General features: G+C 39.2%; 4 protein-coding genes across 7 annotated transcripts in view; 2 read left to right on the forward strand and 2 right to left on the reverse strand.

Moving 5' to 3' along the window:
• timm17b (translocase of inner mitochondrial membrane 17 homolog B (yeast)) lies at positions 1-6136 on the reverse strand. Its single transcript, XM_023287956.3, has 6 exons — positions 6077-6136; positions 3270-3369; positions 3126-3189; positions 2753-2881; positions 2533-2643; positions 1-1769 (listed from the first exon to the last, which is right to left on the reverse strand). Exons 1-6 carry the CDS (start codon positions 6100-6102, stop codon positions 1696-1698), a joined length of 504 nt encoding a protein of 167 aa, XP_023143724.1. The 5' UTR covers positions 6103-6136; the 3' UTR covers positions 1-1695.
• Positions 6107-10392, forward strand: pqbp1 (polyglutamine binding protein 1). Its single transcript, XM_023287942.3, has 7 exons — positions 6107-6230; positions 7355-7422; positions 7526-7637; positions 7970-8070; positions 8209-8415; positions 8502-8559; positions 9975-10392. Exons 2-7 carry the CDS (start codon positions 7356-7358, stop codon positions 10123-10125), a joined length of 696 nt encoding a protein of 231 aa, XP_023143710.2. The 5' UTR covers positions 6107-6230; position 7355; the 3' UTR covers positions 10126-10392.
• Positions 10391-17846, reverse strand: gpkow (G patch domain and KOW motifs). Its single transcript, XM_023287927.2, has 11 exons — positions 17638-17846; positions 17281-17441; positions 16928-17073; positions 15314-15420; positions 14153-14357; positions 13850-13982; positions 12793-12964; positions 12520-12640; positions 11948-12017; positions 10802-10887; positions 10391-10703 (listed from the first exon to the last, which is right to left on the reverse strand). Exons 1-11 carry the CDS (start codon positions 17829-17831, stop codon positions 10575-10577), a joined length of 1524 nt encoding a protein of 507 aa, XP_023143695.2. The 5' UTR covers positions 17832-17846; the 3' UTR covers positions 10391-10574.
• A 583-nt stretch (positions 17847-18429) lies between these two features.
• LOC111580252 (membrane-associated guanylate kinase, WW and PDZ domain-containing protein 2) overlaps positions 18430-26410 on the forward strand; it is a 43295-nt gene continuing 35314 nt past the window's right edge. For 3 of the 4 annotated variants that reach the window (XM_035956290.2, XM_035956305.2, XM_035956307.2), the window contains exon 1: positions 19105-19367. In XM_035956290.2, the coding sequence (XP_035812183.2) occupies positions 19285-19367 (83 nt within the window). In that variant the 5' untranslated portion in view covers positions 19105-19284. Of the gene's footprint in view, positions 18853-19104; positions 19368-26410 lie in introns of those variants that run through there. The other variant, XM_023287885.3, reaches the window with a different exon arrangement.

The following is a 26410-nucleotide window of genomic DNA, read 5'->3' on the forward strand; positions in this document are numbered from 1 at the left end:
TAAATTCTTATAGAACATTTAATACCTTTATTTTTGTCACAATAAATATATTAAGATTAAATAAACATCCTTTCTATACAGTTTGACAGCAAACCACTGGATCATGTGGCAGCATTTCCTCGCAGTGGCTGGTGCTACCATTTCAATAAAATAAAAAGCTTAAAAAGTGCTTGGTTGCTATTGAATACTGTAGCATCAAAGTGACACTGGGTGCAAATTGTAACAGAGCTAAGCAATTACAGCCTTAGTTTCCAGAAAGTCTTTTTCATTTATTGCAGAAAAAGATGTGATTTTGTTTTTCTAATGTGTAAGAAAATATTCAAAAAAGACAATTACTAAAGCTGCCAAATGAGGCAATAACTTATTAAGATAAATTGCAAACAAAGAATGGAATGGGGTTTTGCTGAGCCATCTCAAACACACACATAATTAAAAACATTGATTGTCACAGTTGATATTTAAATACATCTAAAACGTATTCTCAGACCACCACTCTCTCTTGTAAACCCTCACTGGATAAAAATAAATGTCCTGTTTTTCTTCCTGTACCATGCAGTCATTAAAACTGGATTCACTGTTTACAACATCTATGTGTTCAAGTGCAAAACCTCTGGAAGCAATGGTTGGACATTTCACAGAGAGTTAGATGAGAGGATCCAGCAAGTCTGGCATATAAAACTGCAAATTTGATGTTTTACACTTTAGTGTTTGCACAGATTCAACAAATTTACTGTGTTAATTAATGAGTCTTTGTGGGAAGAAAAGAAAGTAGCTGCTGGTTTCTGTTACATATTTACCATAAAAACATGAGGGTATTACTGATTATATATGAACCAATGTTCTCCTCTAACTCTTTGCGATAAAATAAATAAGCATGTTTCTCAAATTGTCAGACTATTCCTTGAAAGAGCCCATATTATGCACATTTACAGGTTTCTGATGTTGTTTTTGTGGTCAGATTAGTGCACAACGGAAAAAAAAAATTTTTCTTTTTCTTTATTGCTAAAGTTTTCTTGTCACTGTTTGTCTGAAACGTTGTTTTGTCTCCTGTCTCCTTCAGACAGAGACGTAGCCCTAACATGAAGTGGCTCTAGAGAGGAAATACTAGCAGACTGTGTCACATACTGATGTAGCTCAGTAATGGAAGAAAAGCTTGGACTTAAAACGGGCTGTTTCTGGCCGGTTATGTGCAGTGTCTTCTGTGGGATAGTGGGAAATTCTCTTTCGTGTAGCTTTATAAGCTTGCAAGCTTTTTACATGCACAAAAATGTGGCTATATAACACAAAAGAACAATGGAAAAGCAAAATATGGGTTTTTTTCATCCATAGATGTTGCCTAGAATCTGAATTATCAAATAGATTTTAAACATGGTTTTGAAAACTGCATATGTAACCCCAAAAGGTCCCAGTAATGATGCAATATCCATTAATACAGCAATAGCTGTATGAGATTCTGATGGTGCAAATGTAAGGTTTGTCAGAAGGACCAGTGTTCACATATAAACATTTACTCATAAATAATTAAAACTCACAGTAATTTGCCCCTGAGGTGTAAGCAAAAAGTGCAACTACCTGACACCACTGTACGGAGCAGTATGTCCAGCTACTGATCATCATGTCGCTAACCTCTTGGCGTCCTATTACACATTGATTTAACTCACTCTGTCCACAGCTGGCCTCAGTTCTTAATGCTCTCTACTGAAACTGCCCCTTCTGTCCTGCTCCATCCTTTGGTGGCAACTGACTGGGGTCGTCTGCAAAGGGAACAGCTGGAGGAAACAACAAAGACACAACAAAGTTTACTTCTCAAGCTTCAGTAGCAGCATCCTCTCCATATATGCTGTAAATACAGTCGAGATAAAATGTATGTTTCTCCTTATCAGGATCAAGGGTCTAAGGATAGAGGGTGCTGTATGCTGCAAAGACTGCAAAGCCCTTTGTTGCATATTTGGGATTACTGACATTGTGGGCTTTATAAATAACTGGCTTGAATTGTCTTCACACAAATATATAATCATTTGACACATTCCTAATTTCAAATATTCATTCTAGCTACTTTAAAGACAATGTCCTGTGAAAATCAAGTCTTTTATCTTGTTAGTGATGTGTTTTTTATAAGCTGGAAAACACATGAAGTCCAATGACAGACTCAAAACAAATTTAATTTCAGGCTTTCATAAAAGTAAGAAACCAATCCTGTCAACTTGCAGGGATGGGCTTTCTGTATTATGATCATTTTTTAGAATCTTTCGCTGCTTCAAACACGTATGGCTGAATAACTTAAATATTACAACTTAGTACTGTGTAGGATAGAGCGGTTTTACAGTGACTGAGCAGAGCTGAAGGTGAGGTGGCTGCTCGAGCTGTTGCAAGCGAGGAGGGGCGGGCGTAAATAGATTTACATCTAAGCCATTTAAGGCAAAAATTAATTATTTATTATTTTCATGTTAAAAAAAACTTTCTGAATATGTAACTTTGTTACACAGAGATGGGTTTTTAGGGGTAGGGATCAATTTAATCATCACCACTCACGGTTCTGAAACTGCTGTGCAGTGTATCTGGTTAGAAGAATACCAAAACCCTCAATGAGAGCAAGTAAAATTCCCCCCATCATGGCAGAGCCCATCATGGCTAATGGTCCACCTGAAGAAAAGCACAACATTCAGTGAGTCTGTCACACCAGTTATTCTGATGTGTTCACTGGCACAGCAGGGTGGTGTCTAGCTCCTTGTGGTATCAGGCATCCTCTTACTGCGTGCTGCTAAGATGGCCCCGGTCAGTGCACCACTTGTTATGGAGTTCCAGGGATCCTCTTTCCCTCTCAGGCGAACTAAACCGCAGTCAATCGTGGAGAAGAGTCCTCCCCATACAGCAAAGCTACCTGCAAATCCCCAGCAATGAGCGTTAGCTTGTCTGACTGAACGCATGATTTTTTGTGATCTTTAATTATGAGAAATAACTGGGCTTCATCTGCCCAAATAACAGTAGTTGTGCTACACACTATCCAACACACAATAGAAATGCTGTATTAGATTAGACTGATTAGAATGAATTCCAGAACTGTAACATTCACACTGTAAAAGTGAAGGAAATGGTCCATGGATAATAAAACAAGTCCTCCTCACCTCCAATCTGTGGAGCTCTTATCATCACTGCATTTGCACTACCTTTCAGTCTGTGTCCAACACCCTGAAATATCAGAGAACAGTTGAATTCTGTATCTAAAAACCTTACAAGCCAGAGAGCAAGTGATTACGTTTTGGACTCACAGCAGGGGCATTTCGAAAGCCCTTGACTGCTTGGAACACCCCTCCTCCAAGCGCACCCATGGTGAAAGCACCTCCACAGTCATCCACTATCCTCCAGGGACTGCAGGAAGCCATTAAGAAGAGAGAGGAAAATGTATATTTATGTGATGGAAAAATGCAAACAATGCAATCTTATCTGGACCTGGATCAGTTTAAGGGCATTGTGGTAACACATTTGGTTAACCAAGAAAAGTATACCTCCAGAAATGACAAAAAAAAAAAAAAAGGAAAGGCAAGAAAATATATAAAGACATTCTACACCCTTGAAAGACACACGAGTAAGCACATACTTTAAGTTCTATCTGTATCATTAAGCCAACAGTTTATTATTGCAAAAAAGACAGATCAAATAAAAGACAAAATGTCAGACATTCTCCAAATACACCTTCAACAGTATAATATTATATACATAGTAATATTTGAGTTTATTGACATCGCGTTTTTTTATTTTTTTACTTTTCTTTGATGCAACTACAGATCTTACAAATGACAAACATATTAAACAATGTCAAAATAACGGTACTGAACAATTAACAAATATAAGTTACTACAATTATTTGAACAATCACAGGCAGCACCTCTGGATGCATATAGCAGTATTATAGTTACGGCCCTGGTCCTTCATCTCTGTTCTAGGATTTATCTTAAGCATATCTCAGTCTGGCTGTCAGTCTCTCTGTTTCTCAATGGAGATTTGCTCGAGTAAATAAACTGAATATGAGCTTTACATATTACTATTATTATATTTTAGGAACAGTGAGGGAAGATTGATCTCTGAAGTACTGATACTATCAATACTAAATTTTGCTGTCAGTCCTGACACTGATATAAATAGGCTCAATACTAAGTAGAAATTGATCCATCACATACAACAGAACAGAGTGGCTTTATTGTTAAGGCACAATAGTGCAATGTAAGTTGCCACCCTTGGGCACTGCAACAATCAAGAGTTGGAATCTTAAAACAGATTAAATATTAATGTACGCATGGCATATTAAAAAAAAAAATTTAAACTACGCACACATTTAAAAGGTGATGGTTACAAAAGTCTACATTTTCTGACATATTTACCAGATATGAATATTTCACTAGATTATATTTCTGGAGGACAATCAACAGATTCTATTAGCAGAGGGACATGCAGTATTATGTGACTGAATGTCAAAAGACAAATGACACTCAATTAAAACATCGCCAAATATGACAATCACCTTGACATAGTATATTATGGATAAGGTCCACACAAACACATATTTACAGTTTTCTGTCCTCTTTGTTTCAGATCAGTTTTTCCAGTTCTCTTGCACTTTGTATCAATTAAAAAAAAATCCACTTAATATTTCTTTCTCTTTATTTTTTTCAGCAAATTTCTTAAACTACACCATCCTCGATTTTCTGGAAATATAGTGGACCCAATGTCCATGCCAGTAAAGCAGAATGGTGAATATTTACAGAGATATTACACCACATTACATCCACTGGTGTTGGTGAGGGGTTCTGGTCAGACAAATGGTTATAAATAGTCATGAGCATGGCACAGTTATTATCTTTGGTGCTGCAATATCAGCGTCTCTGTTGCTTTTGTGTGCCTTTATGCACTGATGATATCTTTAGTATGGAAAAACCACATAATGAAGACTTATTTAACATCAACTGTCTTGTGATTAGACTTGTATGTGATTAACCCTCCTGTTGTCTTCATTTACAGGCACCAAAAATATTGTTTCCTGGTCTGAAAAAAATCCAAAAATTCAGCAAAAAAATCCCACAAATTTCTGAAAATTTGCAAAACCTTCAGGAAGAAAATTCCAATAATTCCTTAAAAGTTTCCCTTAAAAGTTTTATTTAAAAAATACCCCAAATTTGGCAAGAAAGTTCTTGTAAATATTTTCAAAAAAATGAGTAAAAATCTTCCAAAAAGTACTAAAAATATCTAAAATGATTGCATATATATCAGTAAAACTTCTAAAATTTTCTTTAAGAACATTCACACAAAAAAAATCAACCAAAGTCCAGCAAAATTCGCTGGATTTTGGTTGATTTTTTGTTAATGTTCTTCAGAAACATTTTTAACATTTCTTTATTTCCACCAAAAAATGTTCGAAGATTTCCCAAAAATGTTGAAAGCGTGGACATCAGAAGTTTCACTTTGAAAATATATATTTTTTCTCACATTTTCAAACTTTAAACCGGGTCGATTTTGACCTGCAGGACAACACGAGGGTTAAGTCAATAACAGAGAATGGTAAAAAGTAATGCCTCATTTTGGCAAATTATTTGGTGTTGATTAAACTATATCTGGAATCAACCTTTTACTAATGAATTCAGCACAAAAGCCATGTCATTTTTAACTTTTTCTCCACGTCTGAAAAGAAGATCATTTGCATGCTAGGTCTATATTTTGTTCAGTGTAAAAGTATATTAGCTGCTTTGAACGATAAAAAGCGTTGATATCAGTGGACCTGGCCCTAATGGAACCATGATATATTCTTCAGTTTATCATACTTTCAGCTGTTCCTTGAAAACAATGGCATTTCGTGTAAAATGCTGTTGAAGTTTACACTAGTTGTTGGTGGTTACAGAGGTTACAGCCTGACAGCAGTTCTCTGTTTTATCTTGAGCCTTCACTAAGCCGGTTGAATAACCCACAAAGCCTTTCTGTTCACTCGTTCAGTAAACTGAATTTGACATTGAAAAGTCAAAACTAGGACCGAGGTTTACTATTTGTAACACATGGTGAAATTCAAACGTTAATAAACTAATCTTACCAGGGTTCACGGGCATATTCCTCCATGTTTGTTGTCGTCAAGCTAACATTGCGACGTCATCATTGTGCGCGCCGTGCGCTGCTTTGGGAGTCGCGCAGTTCGCACTGTTAAACCGCAGACTGCACGATTAAAGGGCGATTTTACTTCAAAACGGGTAAATATGTAATGAATTTCACTCGCTGATATTTACAGAAAGTATAGGGGTGAAGTTTGTGTTGGTTAGCTCGTATTTCCAGGTGTTTTTGTTGTTTTAATCCTTCTGCTGCTGCGACGGAGTAGCTTCCTCAGGCGGGCGCTCCAAATAAAAACCTCCTGGGAATGATTTCAAAATGCAGGAGGCCTTTTCTTCTAAAATATAAAACTGACCCAACCATGACCACCTTGATAACTTTCAGGAGAGTCCCAGCAACGTTGCTAGGGGGGCATAATATAATTGTCACTGGTGCATGCGTTACTGTGTGTCTGGCCCTGTTGCACAGGAGAGTAAAGCTGTCCGCATCACTAAAGCTGCCTTCATTATTTATTCATTAGCGGATGATTTTCTTGGAAAGCAGTTTCCCTGAACTCAAAATTAAGTCCTTAAATTGCTTGTTTTGTTCCATGAGGACTCCAAAACCCAAATATAGTAATTTAAGGAGTGCAGCTTACTTTGAAAACGAGAACATATTTACATTTGGAAGAAGAGCCAAGCCTGTAGCCAGTGATGTTTTGCAACTGTTGTTTAAAAGAAGATTATTGCTGTCAGGTGTACAAGTGTACATCAGGTGTGTGATAGAAACTATCAGGTGTACATGCACAGATAGACACTACCGTTCAAAAGTTTGGAGTCACCCAGAAAATTTCATGTTTTACATGAAAACTCACACTTTTATTCATGCGCTAACATAATTTTACAAGGGTTTTCTAATCATCAGTTATCCTTTCAACAGCATTAGCTAACACAATGTAGCATTAGAACACAGGAGTGATGGTTGCTGGAAATGTTCCTCTGTACCCCTATGTAGATATTCCATTAAAATCAGTCGTTTCCACCTAGAATAGACATTTACCACATTAACAATGTCTAGACTGGATTTCTAGGAGTAATTGAATGTTATCTTTATTGAAAAAAAATGCTTTTTTCCTCCCAAAACAAAGACATTTCTAAGTGACCCAAAACTTTTGAACAGCAGTGTATACGGGCGTACGTTTAATAATGGCCATTTAGATGATTGGGTAGCTGCCATCTCTTTTCTGGTGTCCAGTCCTAGTTATATAATCTTTACTCCTGTTTTTCAGGATGCCTCTACCTCCGGCACTGCTGGCCCGCTTGGCCAAGAGAGGGATTGTTAAACCAACAGAGCATGGTAGTAGAATCAATTTTACTTCCTCGGCCCTGTACCTTTAAATATTTTTCTCCATGTTTCATACTATTTACGTGTCTTTTAACAACTTCTCTCCCCCATCCAGAGGCAGATGAAGAGATTATTGCTGAAGATTATGACGACAATAATGTAGATTACGAAGCCACCAGAATAGAGAATCTACCACCAAACTGGTACAAAGTGTTTGATTCTGCTTGGTATGTACACTTTATTTTGACAATACGTTGTTGCTTGACATACTTACTTATCTAAGCATTTTTGCTCAGTTTTAAGAGGTTTATATACATAGAATACTATTTGTTCTATGCTTGGTATGGGATCAAACTTAAATTCATACTGAGCTCATTTTGCTATTCCTGCATTACACAGAAATGTCAGACCGATATGCATTGATTTCTGTCAGACACTGTGATTAAAAAAAAGCTTTTCATTGAGAAATATATATATATATATAATTTTGGTATACAAATTGTTATTGTTATGTAGTTTGTGGTTACATATCAAACTTTTTTTTCCCTTCAATCCACAGTGGTCTTCCTTATTACTGGAATATAGAGACAGATTTGGTAGCCTGGCTTTCCCCAAATGACCCATCTGCAGTGGTAACAAAACCTGCCAAGAAAATCAGAGGTATGATTTTATTAAGACTCCATGATGTAATGTTTTGATGATCACTATTTTAAATCACATCTTTTGGCCGTTCATCTCAGAATGCAGTTTGCTTTTGACAGACTTATTTCGTGACCAATGCTTCGGTTAATTTTTTAGCTGAGGGAGGAGATGAACGAGTCGAGAGGCAGTTCGAGAAGCCAGACAGAGAGCGGGAAAGAGAAAGAGAGCGAGAACGTGACAGAGACCGCGATCGGGAAAGGGACCGGGACCGAGACCGAGACAGAGAGAGGGATGACGGAAGAGACAGAGACAGAAGGAAGCCGAGGAGAGAAGACATGGCACCGTACAGTAAAAACAAAAGAGGTGAAACTTACATCTGTCTCATACTCCACATTTTCACATAGAATCTTTTTATGTGACTGACTGTTCTATGTTCACTCTATTTTCAGGTAGAAAAGATGATGAGATGGACCCCATGGATCCAAGTGCTTATTCTGACGCTCCAAGGTACAGTATTAGTGATCAAATGGATCCTGGTCCTTTCTTTAAAAGTGGACACTTTATAACTTGAATGCTGTACAAGTAGTTTTTCTGTTCCAAAAACATATTATTGCACTTCTATAAAGTTAAAAGAATTGTAAGAGACAGACTAAACAAAGCATTAGAGGTTGAAATATTCTGACTTTGAGTCCTTAGAGCTCCGTGGATGGCTAAAAAAAAAAAAAAGCTTGTCATTATACTTATTTATGCTTCCTCAAATCCTCAAGGATGTGAGGAGTAAAGATAGAAGAGGCTTCAGGAGGAGATTACAGTGAGGAAACATAGATGTATCCTATGCCAAAGTCTTACTAATTAGCATGATATTAACTGGATTGATTATGAAAGGTGATAGAGCCCAACAGCAGGTCAGAAGTAACTGACTTGGCTTGAAACTGATGCTATGGAACAAAGGATTTCTCATTTGGCAGCTCTGCCGCTTCTGTCCTCACATCTCCCAAAACCTCACTGGGAGGCAGAGACAACAGTATGATGAAAGGCATCCATAGACTTTTTTCACAGCAGACATGCTGGCATGTCATAGCAGGAACAGCACAACTGCATTGCCTGTAAGTGAGCTAGTTCCAGGATCTGCAGTCTGGTTCCCCATCATGTCTTATTGAAAAACCTGATGGAACTTGATGAAATTAGTCTCTCCTGTGCTTTTTCTGCTATGATATGAAGTCAAACTGTCTGCTGCAATAAGGTCCATTTAATCTCAGAACACTAAGCTGAGATGTAAAGTCTGACAAAGCCCCCTTTTTAGTGACAGAAGACGTTATGCAACTAGTTTTACATGCTGAGCAGTTCTAACCACAAAGGTCTACTGCAAGGTGATATTAGTGGTTAAACAGAGTTGTCAAGTGATGCAGTGTATGAAATTTAAAGTTTAAGTGCTCTAATGTGCAGCTGTCACGTACGAAATAAGTGGCTACATTGAGAGTGCACTTAGTGTTAAAATCAATATACTAACTTACATGATTAATAGTTTTATGCCTGCATTGCTCTTAAATCATTTGCAGTAGCAGCATTTTTTACTGCAGCAAACTTTTATATTGTTCATCAGTCTCCACTGCAACTTGTACCTCTTTACTGAGGTAGGCAGCACGTGATCGATCCATTTTGTGTGAAAGAAAATTCAAATGATGTGTCAAACACCTCCTTTTATGGGAGCATGTACAGAATCTGAAGAAGGATGGATAATAAACACCGTCGTGACACCCATTACTTATATGTTTTGGCCAAATGGTTTTAATGACAAAGAAAGCCTTACAACCTTCCTGATAACTGATCTGAATGTGTAAAATCTGTGGTCCTGCTTTAAGGTATGAGCATCATGCGTAAAACCTTGCTGCTTATTAAATGAAGTTCATTCATTTTTACAGGGGCTCGTGGTCAAGTGGGCTGCCCAAACGTAATGAAGCTAAAACTGGAGCAGACACCACAGCAGCGGGGCCCCTCTTCCAGCAGCGTCCGTACCCCAGTCCAGGAGCTGTGCTTCGGGCTAACGCAGCAAACCAGATACCCAAGGAGTAAGAAGAAATCCAGCAAGACGCAAGCTCAAAAACACACAACAGTTCAGCTTTTCTTCCTCTCATCTTGCTACTACAGACTGACAGTTTTTCTATTAATTGTAGAATGTGTTAGAAATGTAGTGCTTAGCTTTTGGACCACCAGTGCATTCATATTTCTTGTCAAACCCGTGGAGCAGCTGTAAATATGTTTTTATATGACCTAAAGATTGACTTTCTTGTTGTTACTAGAAACATCAGTGAACATAATAAATTTCAGGACTACTGTGAACTTTTGTTGCAGCTTTTCTTAATGGTTGTGATAACATCTGTACAAACAAAGTTCATGACGTGGTTTTATGACAAAATTGCTATGCTTTAAAATCCATTACTTTTGAATCTTACAAAAAAATGACAACAGTTAAGATGAGATGATGTGAAAAAGACAGTAAATATTACAATGAAGACCACCAATCAGTGGTCTCCTGCTCCAACATAGTGACAAATACAGTCATAGTCCAGTGTAAACACTTTCTCCTCATATCTGTCGAGCTGGACCATCGCTCTGCACTTGTTCTTGTCTCGCTGAAGAATACGGCCGACCTAAAGAAAAAGATGTGAATACAGGATATATTAGTTAAAATATTAGTTAGTTAATCACACAAGTGCACAAGCTGCAGGAAAGATGATCATTTGCTCACCTGTCCCCTGTGTTCACCCAGTACAACCATTATAGAATCCTGTTCACTTTTAGGGATGATGGTTTCCAGCATGTCCTGCTTCACATCTGCCACAAAAAGAAGAAATGGTGGGTAATTTACCAGAGTTTTCACAGTTACTATAGCAGCAGTCAGGAGTAGAGTGAATACCTGGTTACCAATTAGCACATTTTACATGATAAAGCACTGATAAGTTCTGTACAAAGATTAAATGACCCCTAAATGTGTGGAGTTTGCCATGATACCAGCTGTCTACGTGAATGTCAGAAAGTGATGACTGCAATAACGATATGAGTTTTGTTTGCAAATTATTACTGAAACAGAGTAAATCAAATCCTTTCCATCAGTTATCATAACATAAAACACCAACTTACTTCAGTTAGCTGATCTAAAATGTACAAACTCAGTGATAACTTCAGTGTGCCAGATGTATGTAACCTAACAGATGAAAACCACATTTGGATGTAAAATTAAAAAGTTCTACAGAGCACCATTGTATTTTATGATATTCTCTGTATACTGTAATAATATTATTAATGAGAAATTTAAAGAGATAATTTCATATTTTTGAAAAAAATTCCTATTTGCTCTCTTACTAAAACCTAAATAAAACAGATCTTTTGTGTAAACAGAAATCTACAGACCACAGAGATGGAGACCTGTAGCTTAGCATTATGAATGTAAACAGCTGCCCTGGCATTGTCCAAAGGTAAGACATGAATAATAAAATCTGTCTCTGCCTCCTAATTAAAACTCCTGTGAATGATACGTAACTTAAGTTAAAAAAAAAGTTGTGGTTTTATGGATTCATTCTGTGTAGACATGTATGAAGGAACAATTTCTTTAAATTCCCAACAGCTGCTCTGTGATTTATTTTTTTTTTTTTAAATCAGAATTTAATGTTTCTTACAAGATGACATTTTACATTATTTATCATCTAGAAGGTTTTATCCTCAGAGGAATGTCTAAAAACTATGAGCAGGAGAAAGACCTCAACAGGCCAGATGTATCATTAAATGAACAGGGATGGTTGCACATTTCTTGTACAACTTCAAATAGAGAACAGAGAAAACTCCAAAGGGAGAGACAGAAAACAACAGTGAGACTGAGATGGCACTGATGACTCACCGTCTAACAGTCTTCCCTCTTCGGTTCGACATACACAGGTAGACGGTGTCAGGACATCCTCCACTCGCATCTAAATAAACAAAAAAAAAAAGATTTTTAAAAGGTGTGACAGAAATACAACTTTTACAATTATCAAAGCAAGGGGTTTAAAACAAACCACTTGATGACTCAAACAAGAGAAACTGAAGCAGTTCCAAATTAGGGAGCTTCCTCATAGCTACAACATAGACTCTGGCGCTGAACCATAACGGATGTGAATTTCCTCAAAAACAACACTGTATGTCAGAGCTGCGGCAGCTAAAGACACCAAAGCTGACCACAAGACCTGGTGACCATACAACTGTGATAGGTCACTTTGTGTTGTTTGTGATTTCTCCTACAAATTCCCCATGTGTCTGAAGTAAAGACAACAATAAGCAAAATTAAAAAAGACTAAATGTCCTTTTTACACTCAATAAAGGCCTCTCCACTGCAAACCTACTCATTATTAAATACTTATATTTGAAAGGTATAGGTATTTACAATAATCCAGTTTAACAATTGATACAGAAAATATAATTTGGCTTTATTACCTTTGAATTGTAGTACCGGCCCCCTTTGAAAGCTTTATCTATGAAGCGAACTTTCAGGTCTCTCTGGAGCCAGGAGGGAGGAGCCGGTGGTCGCTTTGCTTCTTTCACTGGAGGTTTATCTCTGCAGAAGAAGCCGTAGAAAAACAAATACACATGTTTAGTCCAAGAAAACATTTTTGGAGTAAAAAAAATCCAAGTAATTCAATTCAAATACTGGTTAATAAGAAACATAAAAGTGATCTTGTTGCATCTTCATCCTTTAGAAAAATGTACCTGTCTCGACTTGACTCTCTGTGTTTCCTCTTCTTCTCGTCTTTCCCATCATCTCTTTCTGAAGATTTGTGTTTCACTTTGTCACCATTACTGCTCCTCTCTTTCTCCTCGCGTCTCTCTCGCTCCTTCTCCTTCTCCTTCTCCTTCTCCTTGTGGGCTTTACTGAGGCGACCTGTTCAGAGGAAAAACAGCATTACTAGCATGGCATTAAGTAGAATGTGGCAAACCCCCAAACATCTGCACCACAGTATTGTCAGTGCTTGTACTTTTTGTTATTACACATTTAGCTCACTAAAATGGCAAGCTGTGGCTAAACGTTGCATATGACTGATCTAATTTGTAAATTGCAATGCCACTAAAATAAGAGTTCAAACCTGTTTAGCCCAGTCAATGTCTCACACAAGTGAAGCTGCAATGAACACTTATTTTCATACTTGATTATTCTGTCAGGTATTTAGTCAAATAAATATTTGGTCAGAAAATTGTAATATTTTCAAAACAGTCTTTGTAGGTTGTATGTTTGTTAAAGATTTGAATTTTGTGCATCTCTTAGAATCAAAATACAGATTAAATTGTACCCAAAACATGTCCCTTACTGAACATCTGCTTATCAAGAGACACTAATAATTACAGATGTTCCCTAAACATCTGTTGGCCTCACATGCAGGCTACGCTAGATGACAATCAGCTGGCTGTGCAACGAGAAACCTCTAATTTCTTAACTCGGTTTCTGCAATACAGCAACTTTGGCAGGTGTGTGACCAAAAACTACTTTGAAATGAGTGAAATAAGATGTTGTAATGCCAGATTTACCAAAGTTGAAACATTTGCCATTAACAAGTAATAAAAAATGTACACTGTAATTTATAAAAATATAAAGTGGGCAAACAGAATTTTGTCATTTGATGATTTCTAAAGGTTAACAAAATCATCAACTTCTGCTGTGCAGGAGCAGAAAAAAAGCTCACGAGCATCCAGATCATTTATCTTCATAAATGTTTTATAATGTCATTTCAGTGTTGCTTTTTTCTCTTTTCATTCATTCAGAGTTACTCACTGAGGTCTTTGCTGTATTTGTCATATTCCTTGCGTCCAACTAGTTTAATGGCGTGCTGGCTGATTGTCGCAGTCTTGCCACCGATAGCCAGCTTCACCATGACTCGAGCGTTGTCTGCATCAACACCTTCTATCTGCCACACAGAAGTGAAAGTCAGAACAAGTTACCACAGATATAAAATTAAGTTGGAAGTATTAAACCAATCACAAGGAGTGGGTGTATTTTGTACAGAGAATTACAGTATAAAAATGGGGCAGTCCAATAGAGGACCATAAATAACTGCAAAGTTCAGGTCAGCTATACCTTGCCATATAGATCTTTATGCGCTCCTGATTGCACCAGCACACAACCCCCAGGACCCATCACCAGTTCCTCCTCCTTTTGTTGCTCCTCGCCTGGCTTTGGTGGACGCTTATGTCTGCTGGGCTCCAGGTCCTTTATTGCTGAACGATCTGCCCCGAGGCCCAACCCTTTTGGACGGAGCTGGTGTTCAATTGGCTTTACGTTTCTGTAGCGGACAGGGAACAACGGTATTAAATCAATAAACCTAGAGGTGGAGGATGTGCATAGTGTAAAACAGGCTGGAGGAGGAGGCAGGTTGATTTTTGCAGTGAGATTAAAGTTAAGTCCCTCTTAGACAGGGACTGCTTTCTTATGGCAACTGAGTGTGTTTGCTTCATGTCGGAATGAACACCTAGGTCAGACCTCGTAACATTTCTGTATCCCTTTCAACACAGCAAAAGTGTAAACTGCACGCAGTGACGTTAACGATGTGGGTGAAGCTTTTTCTAACATTTCAACAATAATGCTGGTCCAAAAGCTCACAGAAAAGATACAGTTTAGATATAACAGCAATTCACACTGTGTAGTTTTCTTCAGACACAGTTGTATGAGCTTCAGTTAAATAATTTGGAACATAGCAGACATCATCAGGTTAAGTCCTGAGCTCCGTCACAGTTGCACGAATATTTGTATTAGCAAGAATTTTCAGTGTTTAGGAGATCATAAATTAATTTGGCTATTAGTCTCTCTCCATAAGTGTAGTGGATAAGTCTAAATGAAGCTGTGAGGAACTATACCAAAAACACAAACTATACTTGTCTAACAGACTGGTGAAGTCAGTAATGTTACACATTCCATGCCTGGAAAGGGCTTTAAATTGGGTTCAAATATGACAGATCTTGTCAACTCTTCCTCTGAATGGAAAGAGAGAAGAACAAAGAGACAGAGTCCATTTATTTCTATTTTTTACACAATTCCAGGCTGTGTTGTTGTTGCAGGTTAATAAGGAAGACTAAACCATTGAACGGTTATTTGTTTGTTACAAGAGTCTGCAGTAAATTTTTTGTTGGCTGGCTAACTGATTGTTTCAGCTTAAATAGGAACATCGCAGTGATGCAAGTTCAGCATAATACTGAATTACAAGATGATCAGGTAAAGCAGACAGGTTGATTTGTCACTTACTGTTTAAAGGTACGTCCAATCCCTTCGTCTTTGTTCCAGCCCATCCCTTTAAGCATAGCGAGTCCATATGCTGCGACAGGAATGCTCTCATAATCTGCCTCTGTTGACTGACAAAGAGTTACAGTGAAATCATGTGTTTAGAAATGAAGAGTCATTAAACTCACGTGTAACAAAAGAACCAGACGGCATAGTCTGCATTAAAAGGTCCTGAAGGGCTAAATGAGATGCTTATGTAATGTTTGAGTTATGAAACACAAAAAGTGGCAACTGACAGAGAGAAGCACTTTGTAATGTCGGTCTTACTCAGCCTTTTGACTCGAGGCTGTCAGACTCGGCCCAGGCTGACTAAAGTCACCAGACAGCAGCTACAGCAGCTCATCAGAGCAGTGGCCCTGCTCATCTCTCTGTGCTGAAGGCTTCCCTCTGAGGGAAGCTGGGGGCCTCTCTCACAGAGGAGACTACATTAAAATGCGCTCCGGGGCACAGTGAGCAAGTTTCCCCTGACTCTCATGTTCTGCCAGTCACATCTACAGTGATGGAGAGCAGATATGGGATGACAGCGAGGTGACATGTGAGGCCCTTATGAAAAGAAGCAGAAAGAGATCTGATTGGTTGCCTTCATATCCCTCAGGAGAACGCTGATGCCCGTCTGCCACCAAAGCTATACTGTAATGACAAAGTCATCCGTGGCCATACACATGCGCGCAGCTGCATGTGCACACAGTGGTGTTATTCTACTCGGGTGACAGTCAGCACTTTCACACACTCAAATTTCACTCTGAGTCAAAGCAGCCAGTCTGCCAGACATTTTGTACTGTCAGGGATTTTCATGCTCACTGAAATGCCTATCTAGTAGATTATATTGTGATCTTCATGTTTAAAAAAAATTATAATTAGCTGAGGGCCTGGGAGCCATGCCCTTCTAAAAAAGCTGTTTTCCAAATGCCCTTGAGAAAGGGAGTTAAGGTGGAACTGTCAAGCTGGTAAATGACAGTTCTAAATTAAATGAAAATGAAATTAAAGCATAAAGGCAAGTTCATGTTAAGGTTAATTAGATGAATGTTCATAATATGAAAGCTGGAAGATAATATGCTATCAGTCATTATTATCTAGATATATTTTTTCAACAGTGCAATAAAATGTGAATGTTACCTTATGTCATCATCATTTCACCTGTCTGCTCCTTACATTTCTCAGTTCTGTGACATTCTCTCATTTCAGGTTTTCACCTGTGACAGCACAATATCTTCAAATTTCTTCCACGTTTGCATGTACCAGCTATAATTTTAATGTTCTAAATAACAATAATAATAATACATTTTATTTATATAGCACTTTTCTGGGTACACAAAGACACTTTACAGACATATAATAAAAGCAAAAACAATCAAAAGAGAGCAGGTATAAAAGCATAAAACAGTTAAACACTGAAAGCAATCTTAAAAAGGTTCTCTCTACGTTTGCCAATAATTACATATTTTGAAATATCTGAATCACTCCAACAGAGCTACAATGGAAAGATCCTGATGTGATGTCGATGAAACAGAGACAAGCTCACATTCTCAACTATGGAGTAGAGAGAATATTTGTCCCTGTGTTAGTCTTTATACTTACAGATTCAGGCCGCAGGCCCACATTTACATGGTCTCCATCCTCAAACCCCTCTGGCACTTTGTTTTGCATCAACAGGGGGATGGACAGGTTGAGGTTACTGTCTGACTGAGGTCCATTTTCCCACAACTCGAGCTGCCTCCGTGAATCTACAAACATAAGTTGGAGAGGTTTAAGAAGCTTTGTGTGAGCTAATGGTAACCTCATCATACTAATGAAACACACATCTCCAACAGCAAAAGCACACTGGCTCAATGTAAATATGTATATGACACTGTCCACTGCACTATTTTTTCATTACTTCTGACTCTTTCTACTGTTTGTAACAAATAAAATCTCTTATATCTTGAACTAACCTTCAATGAGTTCTTTGACAGCCTGAGACTCCACAGAGTCGCAGTCTTGGGTTGTTTTGCCGCCACTTCCATCGGTCTGGGCGGCACGGTCTGGTTTGTGCCAACGGTTCTTCTGGATCAGAGGGATGATGAGCTCTTTGGGCTTCTCAGATGGTTTTGAACTGCAGAGCAGAAGAAAGTTAAAGAGCTAGCAGGTAGACCCAAGATTTCACGTTATGTATTTTGGCTGTGTAACTTTCACACACACTTCACATTTGCTAACAACGTACAATAATTTTACATGTCGGTATCAGATTGGAAACGTAGTCGTTACGTTAACCCATACATTATACGTTAGCATTAGCTTACGAAGCATACCTTTGCAACTCATTTCCATCGACTGCAGTCAAATAATCTTTCTCTTCTTTCTTCTTCGGAGCGTCGCCAGTCGGAGGTTTAAATTTATTAACTGTTTTAGTGAAACCAAACGACACCGCCGCTGTTTTTCTCTCTCCCCGGTCCTCAGCAGCTACAGACTCGGAGGCTCCTGTATCTTCTTCGTGCGACGCCATGATTGTTTGTGGTGGACTGGAAGTAGAAACAAGGAATTATGGTAGATGTAGTTTTTTGGGCCAGCTTTGGCTTGCTTTAATGTTTGGAAAATACTACAATTCCCATGATGCATCAATATTAAAGGTGCAGAGCGGAATTAACTGCCAAAATAGGTTTTATGTCGTCCGTGCAGCAAAGCGTGATTATAATCCACAGAGAAGAGAGGATAAATTATTGCAAGAAGCAGATACAGTTGACATAGTTTTACAAATGAAAGACAAAAATATACTGTGCTTTTAGTAATACTTAATTTAATTAAAATTTGTGGATCAAATTGTTCAAAAATGCCCTTTAGCTTAACTAGTCTAGTCTTATTAACCTACATATAATATAAAGTTTGAAAAGTCTGAAAATGTTAAAAATGTACGTATTTCACATCGGATCTCATCTATTTCGTTGCTTCTTTTTTGTTTTGTTTTTTTTCTTTTTCTTTTTATTATGGAGGTTGTGACTACTTCTTTAAAGACAGCACTGATTCCGTTTGTAAGAGATCAGGAATTACTGGTGGTGCATTCAGGTTCTCACGCCTTTAAGTCCAGCTTGTAACTCGTAAGCGAAAAGTGATGCTGCTGATGCAGGTACAGAGATCCCGAGTAGAGGGCGGTACTTTTAACTCTTTTATTCCCTCCCCTCCCTTCCGCGCTCCTTAACTTCTCGTGAGACCCTTGTCATTTGCCATTAATCATTGTTTCTTTCCTCCAAAAAGTGCATTTTTAGGAGCGGGGCCACCGACCTAACCACTCTTTGAAAGTAGCCGGAGCTAATCCAATCTTCCTCAATTGACGCCCTGAGAGCACCGCGCCTGCAGTTCAATGACACCTCCAGCCGGTCAAATCGATAGTACCGACGTTTGTGCCCCCCTTTTTTGTTGAATCCTTGTAATTGCATCGACTAGAAGACACCAGTGCATCCGTGAATAATTAACCTGGATGATCCGAACCAAACGAAGACCGCAAGGAAGGATCTGACGCGAACATGAAGGTAAGAAGTCAATCCGAGGGAGGGGGAAAGACTTGACACAAGTTGAAATAGCGGCTTTAGATGCATCCATCCTGCGTGTTATTTTGCTTATAGCAGTGCAGCAGCTGCTTAAAAATGATGAGCGGCCGCTGTCAGATTTGCCCGACAGTGTCTGCGTGTGTGCATGTGTTATTCAGCCTCCCTCTCCTCTCTCTCTCTCCTCTCTCTCTACAACATCCCCTCAGCTCTCAGAGCATCACTAGTGTCCAAATATCCCGTCAGCCGTGCACATCGTCCCTCACTTTCTCTGGGATACTGCTGGTTGCATCCTCCTCATCACTGCATCTCCACCAGATCCGCTGCTTCTTTCTGCCTTTGAAAAAAAAGAATCTTTAAATCAAGCAACTCGTATTTATTTAAGTGCTGGCTTATTATTTAACCTCAGTCGGGTCAATGTATATAGACGCGTTCAAACGGCTCCTCTTTGAAAGGCTGAACTGCTTGAAGAGAATGTGTGTGTGTCAGCGCCAGGGCAGGTCAGTATTTTCACTAAATATGGGAAATCTGAGAGTCTGTTGTGTGTAATCCAAGTGTGTGTGTGTGCATGTAAACTATGTGTGGAAGAGTGATGTTTGAGATAGGTGTGTCATTTTGCACAGCTGAAGCTGTGTGTGTGCATGGTTAGGTTTGAAAAGTTTCTCACAGGTTTATCTTGTTTTTTTTCTCTCTCTTTTTTTTTTTTACACTTTTCAATCTCCTGCTTCATAAATTGCCTTAATGAAATGCAAACAGAAGCGCATGTTCATTGCACCTGCACCCATTTTGCCATGAGGCTGACTTGCAGAATGTGCTCAGTGTAGTTCACAGCCAGGTGTGTGTGTAGGAGTGTGAACAAGTGCCTTGCAGCTCTGTGTGTGTTTATGTTGTTTGTTTAGGGTGTGTCCTCCGTTCCATCCAGGGCAGCTTGTTTCTGAAGTGATGCATGTGTGACCCTGACTCAATAATGTGCATTGTTGTTAGCTTTGGAGAGCACTCAAGGTTATGCTGTTAATATGAATCATTAATTTGTTGGATGAGAAGCAGAGACATGTGGCGTTGGACTGTCCACACATGCTGCTCTGGACCTCATGCTGTTTGTTTTCTCATCTCTGAGTGCAGCACCTGCTTTGAGTTCCATTCTGCATGTGTCCTCCTTTTCTCTTCCAGTTCTCAGCCCAACTTTGAGCCACCAGTAAGTGGAAATGCGTGTCGACGTGCAAACACGACTCCCCTCTTACTGCTAACTAGAGGGGGGGATGAAGTGAGGTTCATTTCTCCTCTGTCGTAGTAACGCGTGTCATCTGGGAGTTGTTGATTGTCTAATTATGTACCTCCTGTGTCCTTCGGCGTCATGCATATTCATGCTGCTGTTTTAAGGTGTGGTGAAAACAAAGTATGCATCTGCGTGTGTGTGCTCGGCAGTTTACCCTTGACAGGGCAGGGCTACTGCACATTCTCCCATCTGTGGTCCAAACCTTTGCTCCCAGCCACTGCATTTGAATTCTGCAGTTGTAGTCTGCTCTATTCTTAGTCCTCAACAGTTCATGTGCGGTCTGATATGAAATTCCACAACAACAACAACAACAAACATGCCAGAGCCGCCGCTCGTGCCCATACCTGTACACACTGAGATTCAGTTGAGCTGCCGTTAAGTGGTTAGACTCTCACCGAGGTAGCAGATCAATAACTAATCAATGATAGTGTGCGGAGTTACAATTTACACAGTGCCATATTTGAAATGTCAAGAAGGCAATGAATCCATGTATCCTTGAGTCAGATCTGAGTTGGACAACTGGGATCAATATCAGGTGGTGAGAGAGGCAGCAGGAGCAGGCGAGGGTCACCTTCAGCATCCCTACTGAATCAGCAGTATCTCTCCACCACACATATACACACACTTGAGGCACACACACACACGTACACACTCTTGAAGGCCTGCTTAGGTTACCAAATTGCGACCTCACAAAAAGACTCATTATAGGGAACTGAACCTTCCCTCCATTTCTTTATGAATTATTCATTTTGTTATTATGATTTCAGCCATTCCTTCATAAGGTTACCACACCCTTCCTCTGGGTTGGTTCTGTTTTACTCTGTTCTCTTCCCGGGCCGGCACCAGCTCTATTTTCTCTGTCATCCACTTTTAATTTTCCTAATTTCACTCTTTGCGTTTCCTTTTCGGTCTCTCTTATCCGGCATCACCGTTGAGGAGCTGATCTGCTCTGTTTAATTAAAGCGCTGCCTCTTCCTGATGAGAACTCATCTACGATCGCAGCGAGGGGTGTAATGCGTCCTGGCATATTGAGTAAAAGATGACCTGTTGTCACAGTGGTGTTCCTCGCAAGAGCAGAGTGTACACAACACATCGTGCCCCACTAATGTGCCCCCTGCCTTGGCCTTGATCCCGTGACTCTAAATATACAGTTTCCCCCAAAGGGAACATCACTGAGCTGGTGTTATCCTGTCAGGTGTTTGTGTGTATGTGTGTGTGTGTGTGTGTGTGTGAATGTGCCACTCCAGTACTTCACAATGTTTTAATCTCACACTAAGTCCCCTTTTGTAGTCAACAACAGAGCAGCTTTAATAACAGTTAAATAAAACCACGCACTGGAGTAGATTTGGTATTTATTGATTGCATGCAGAGAGTGCACTCTTCATCCCGTGTATTCTTATCAGCTTTTCATGTATTGAGTTTATATCGAGTGTGTAAGAGGAAAAAAAATGCCTCCGTGCATGTGACAGAGGGAGATATTTTGTGTTTTTCAACTCACAAGCATTTAATCTTTTATTTTTAAATCTGCCACTGCTGTCTGTTTTGTGTCGAGCACTCGTGTGCCCTAGATTTGAAAGTGAGTGAGCATCAGGGAGGTTTAGTACACCCCATGTTGCTCGCACAGTTTGGTGTAAATGTTTCGGCGGGAGAGGTCAGGGCGTGGATACGAGATAAGATCATGAAGTGGGAGACGGGAGAATTCTGTTGTACATTTTCCGTCTGGCTGCCACTCCACCAGTCTATCAGTTCAGACGAATTTAAGGTCACTGGTTATTTAAGATGCTTTACTTGGCTGACCTCCAAAAACCACCCGTAGCAGGATGCTGTAAGATTAGGAGCAGTGTGCTTCCCCACAGGTTAGAGTGAAGAGATAAGCTTAGAGTTTGATGTGTGGGATGGGATCAGTTGGAGGGTTTGTTTTCAGCACCTGTCCCTCGTTTTTCCCAAATACCTGTCTAGAGGGCAAACTCAGACCGTCCAACATAGTCATTATGTAATTTCAGTTTTTCACACTACTGGTGGAAATGTTTTAGACTGCATTGTAAAATATTATCAAAATTGATGCTAGAAATGTTTTTTGCGTAATGTAGAGCTGAATCAATTAGTCAAAAATTAATGTTTGGAGAAATATTTTCATAATCGATTCATATCTTTTCATGTAAAAATGTCAAACCCTTGATGATTTCAGCTTCTCATTTGTCAGGATTTGCTGTCAAGGGATAAATGATAGACATGTTTTACACCAAAAGATTAAATGATCATTTAAACAAAGAATCCTTTAATGATTTAATAATGAAAATACTGGTTAATTGCGGCCCCAGTGTGGTGCTTTTTTATCAAATAATGTGACTGTAAAGATTTTTGCCAACAATTATACAAAAAAAGTAAAATGCAGTCAAATTGACAATTTAATAACAGCTTATTTTTTGAATTATTTAGAGCTTTTAAAAATAACTATCAATCAATTATCAACTGTTTTTTTTTTAAATAACCAAAATCACTTAGTTTAAGGCCACATAATCATATCACTTGTTTGGTATTATCAGCAGGTCCAAACCCCTAAATATTTAATATAAAATTGATTTATGAAGTCAGTTAGCTGAAAAGTGAAGCAGCAATTATTCATGTACCTGTTAACTGTGCATCTTTGCATTTTGGACTTGTCATTTTACATTTCATACATTTAGCAATTGATCAAGCAAGAGGAAAAATATTATTGCAAAAATGAACATAATCATTAGTTGCATCCTTACTTCAATTTTTAGTAATATAAAAACAGCAAACCCTAATATCTGAAACTTTTAAAATGAAATACTAAGTTTATTTTCCATGGATCAACTAATCACACATTAACTAAATGAATTGTTTCAGCTCCAGTATCATTCAAACTGACCACTGTGTATTAACGAGTGCCGTCTTTAAGTTTACCTTTCACATGCAGCAACAGTGCAGTAATAAGTTCGTTATGTAACCATCAGTCATGCTGAAGTTGGACAGTCTGGTTTATGCTGACTTAAAAAGATCAGTGTGTCTTTTCGTTTGTTTATTCACTGGCAGCATTTGCAGAGAGACCAACGAATGCAGCCCTTTAGTCATGCTGGTCACATTCTAGCTGACAAAACACGCAGCCAGTCCATCAATATCCACCAAAATTCACATTTAGGAACGCTGCCTTGAACTTTCACTGAGCATGCATAAAATAAAAATCCGCTTATATAAATTCATAGAGCATTCTAGCTGAGCTAATTGAACACGCTAATTTCGTTATCGTGGAAGTCATTTAGAGCAGAAGTAAAATGTGGACAACAGACCGAGCAATCGTACCACCAAGTCAAACCGACAGCAGCGTTTATTTCAGTTCTGCTCATGTAGTGCAGGAAAACTATTTAGTGATACCAACATTTAGCATCACATAATCAGACCGAGGGAAGGAGGGTTTGACTGGAGCAACACGGTCAGAGGAAGCTGATCGTGTTAAAAGTTTCTCGCCTTTGCAAAAAGTTTAACAAACTGTGCTGTGGTCAAAGCCGATTATGTCAGAGTGATCTACAAGCTGAGAGGCGGCTTTGATGGGATGAGGGCCGGCATCTAGATAGACATCAGGAACATGTGGAGAATCACGAGAGCTGACAGTCACAGCTCTCACCATACAGCCACACGGATATTATTGATACACAGAGAACATCGCAATGGATGTTGAGCTGCCAGGATGAAGGTTATATTCATTGTCAACAACTGTGTGGTCAATGAAGCTGCTTTTAAGTGCTGTCTTAAATGGAAGAGTATGCGCCCTGGACTTCACCCCGCTGGATAAATCTATCAAGACCAGAAGTTGTTTTCTTGGCCTTGCCACAGCTACTTTTTTTTACAGAGCAATTCAATTATTCACTTGTCTTAATTGATGTGTTTTGCTTACACCCTTTTTTTTCATCCTGAAGGTCTTTGAAGACGTTCTCCAGCCCAATGTCAAGTGCTATTCCCTCTTGTCCTTGTTTCGTTGCTTGAAGTTGACTTTGAATTATTGAGCTCCATGGCAAAGCTCATCTTTGTACCTTCAATAAATTAACACCCTGGAGATCCAACCTGAAATAACTGCTTAGTTAATTTGTCCTGTAATAAAGACGTTTCGTCCATGACTATGAGCTGCCAGAGGTGAAATGACCTCAGCTGCGTTGCACTAATCACTGCGAAGAATTTAATTGTGCTGGACCTCAAATTTTACCTTTAGCACTGCTGCACCATAAGGTATTATTACTGTGCAGCAATTGAAATGTTGAGTTTGTTAGGATGAAGCCTAAATTACAGTTTGGCTCTCTTTTAGTAGGGGGGGAAAAGATTGTGGTTAATTAACTAAGAACAATGAATGTTCTCTGGATAATACAACTGCGAGTGTTCATGCACTTCAGGCTGAAAAGTCATTTTCCAACAGAAAACTCTGTGTGCCGCAGCTGTTTAGGCTATTGTAATAGCCTCCAGCATATTCTTTATGCTCTCTGAATAAACAGATATAGTGAGGAAATAAAATAATCTAAGAATAGCCTCCAAGTCAAGACAATGTGTGTTTTGCCATTGACAGATTGCTGTGGTTTGAGATTACACTGAAAGGCCAGGGCTGCAAAGCCGTAGAGATCCTGAGCAGGTTGCTGCTGGAGAGGAAGTCAGTGAAACAGGATCTGTGTTGGTCAGCTCTTTCCTGACCCAAAGGTCAGAAATCTCAATAGAGCATTCTTTTTATAGGGTTAGATATCCTTGAAGCCTTATATTGTGTCCCTATATAGATATATTGTCTATATAATTCATCTGGAGCAGCACATACATGTTGTTTTTAGATGCTAGAGGCATTGTGCGAAGGATGGAGATGTCATTGGGTCTGAATCTTTGGGAATGAGATCTCCACAGCTATTAAATGGATCGTTATGAAACGATGTAAAGCCATTGGATGAATCCTGCTGTGGGTTATTTAATTTCAAATCATCAAGGGCCTTCTGCTCAGCCGTCTCTGATTTGCTTAAATCTTTTTGTATCGTAAACTGTGGACATTTAAAATTATATTTGTGACATTTTTTGATTGATATACAAAGTGCTCTCTGAGATAATTTTTCAAACAAACTGCCCATCGAAGCACTTTCAGCACATTTTTTTTTCGCACATTGAAATTTGAGGCAGGGCTGCACAGTGGCGTAGTGGTTAGCACTTTCGCCTTGCAGCAAGAAGATCCCTGGTTTGCGTCCCGGCTTTCCCGGGATCTTTCTGCATGGAGTTTGCATGTTCTCCCTGTGCATGCGTGGGTTTTCTCCGGGTACTCCGGCTTCCTCCCACAGTCCAAAAATATGCTGAGGTTAATTGATTATTCTAAATTGCCCGTAGGTGTGAATGTGAGAGTGATTGTTTGTCTTTGTATGTAGCCCTGCGACAGACTGGCGACCTGTCTAGGGTGCCCCCTGCCTTCACCTGAGTCAGCTGGGATAGACTCCAGCCCCCCCCGCGACCCTAGTGAGGAATAAGCGGTGTATAGATAATGGATGGATGGATGGAAATTTGAGGCTATGTTTGGATGACAATATCTCATTATTCAAGATAAAAGCCTGGAATTTTGGCCATTTTTTCCTCATCGGGTCATTGATTCAGAATCTGCAATATTGGACACCTCATCCATAATCTATACACCGCTCAATCCTCATTAGGGTTGCGGGGAGTCCTGGAGTCTATCCCAGCTGACTCAGGTGAAGGCAGGGGACACCCTGGACAGGTCACCAGTCTGTGGCAGGGCTTCATATACAGACAATCACACTCAGATTCACACCTACGGGCAATTTAGAATAATCAGTTAACCTCAGCATATTTTTGGACTGTGGGAGGAAGCCGGAGTACCCGGAGAAAACCCACACATGCACAGAGAGAACATTCAAACTCCATGCAGAAAGATCCCGGGAAAGCCGGGACACAAACCGGGGATCTTCTAGCTGCAAGGCGAAAGTGCTAACCACTACACCACTTTGCAGCCCGCAATGTTGGACAGTTAAATAATTTTGATGTAGGTGAGTTGAAATGTAAAAAAAATTTGATGCGAGGACAAAAAGCCCCCTTCTTTGAGCACACATCAACACAAAAACTGATAATGCAGAAGTCAACTAGGGATAATTTCTGAACCTTTTGTAGTTTCATGTCACAATGATACAAAGCAAAACATATAAAATACTTATCAATATGAAATACTTGGTCACAAAAATTTAAAAAAAGCAGCCGTGAAGGTTCGTTGAAGTTTCA

The sequence above is a fragment of the Amphiprion ocellaris genome, chromosome 8, assembly GCF_022539595.1.
Source record: "Amphiprion ocellaris isolate individual 3 ecotype Okinawa chromosome 8, ASM2253959v1, whole genome shotgun sequence".
In the NCBI taxonomy this organism is placed as follows: Eukaryota; Metazoa; Chordata; class Actinopteri; family Pomacentridae; genus Amphiprion; species Amphiprion ocellaris.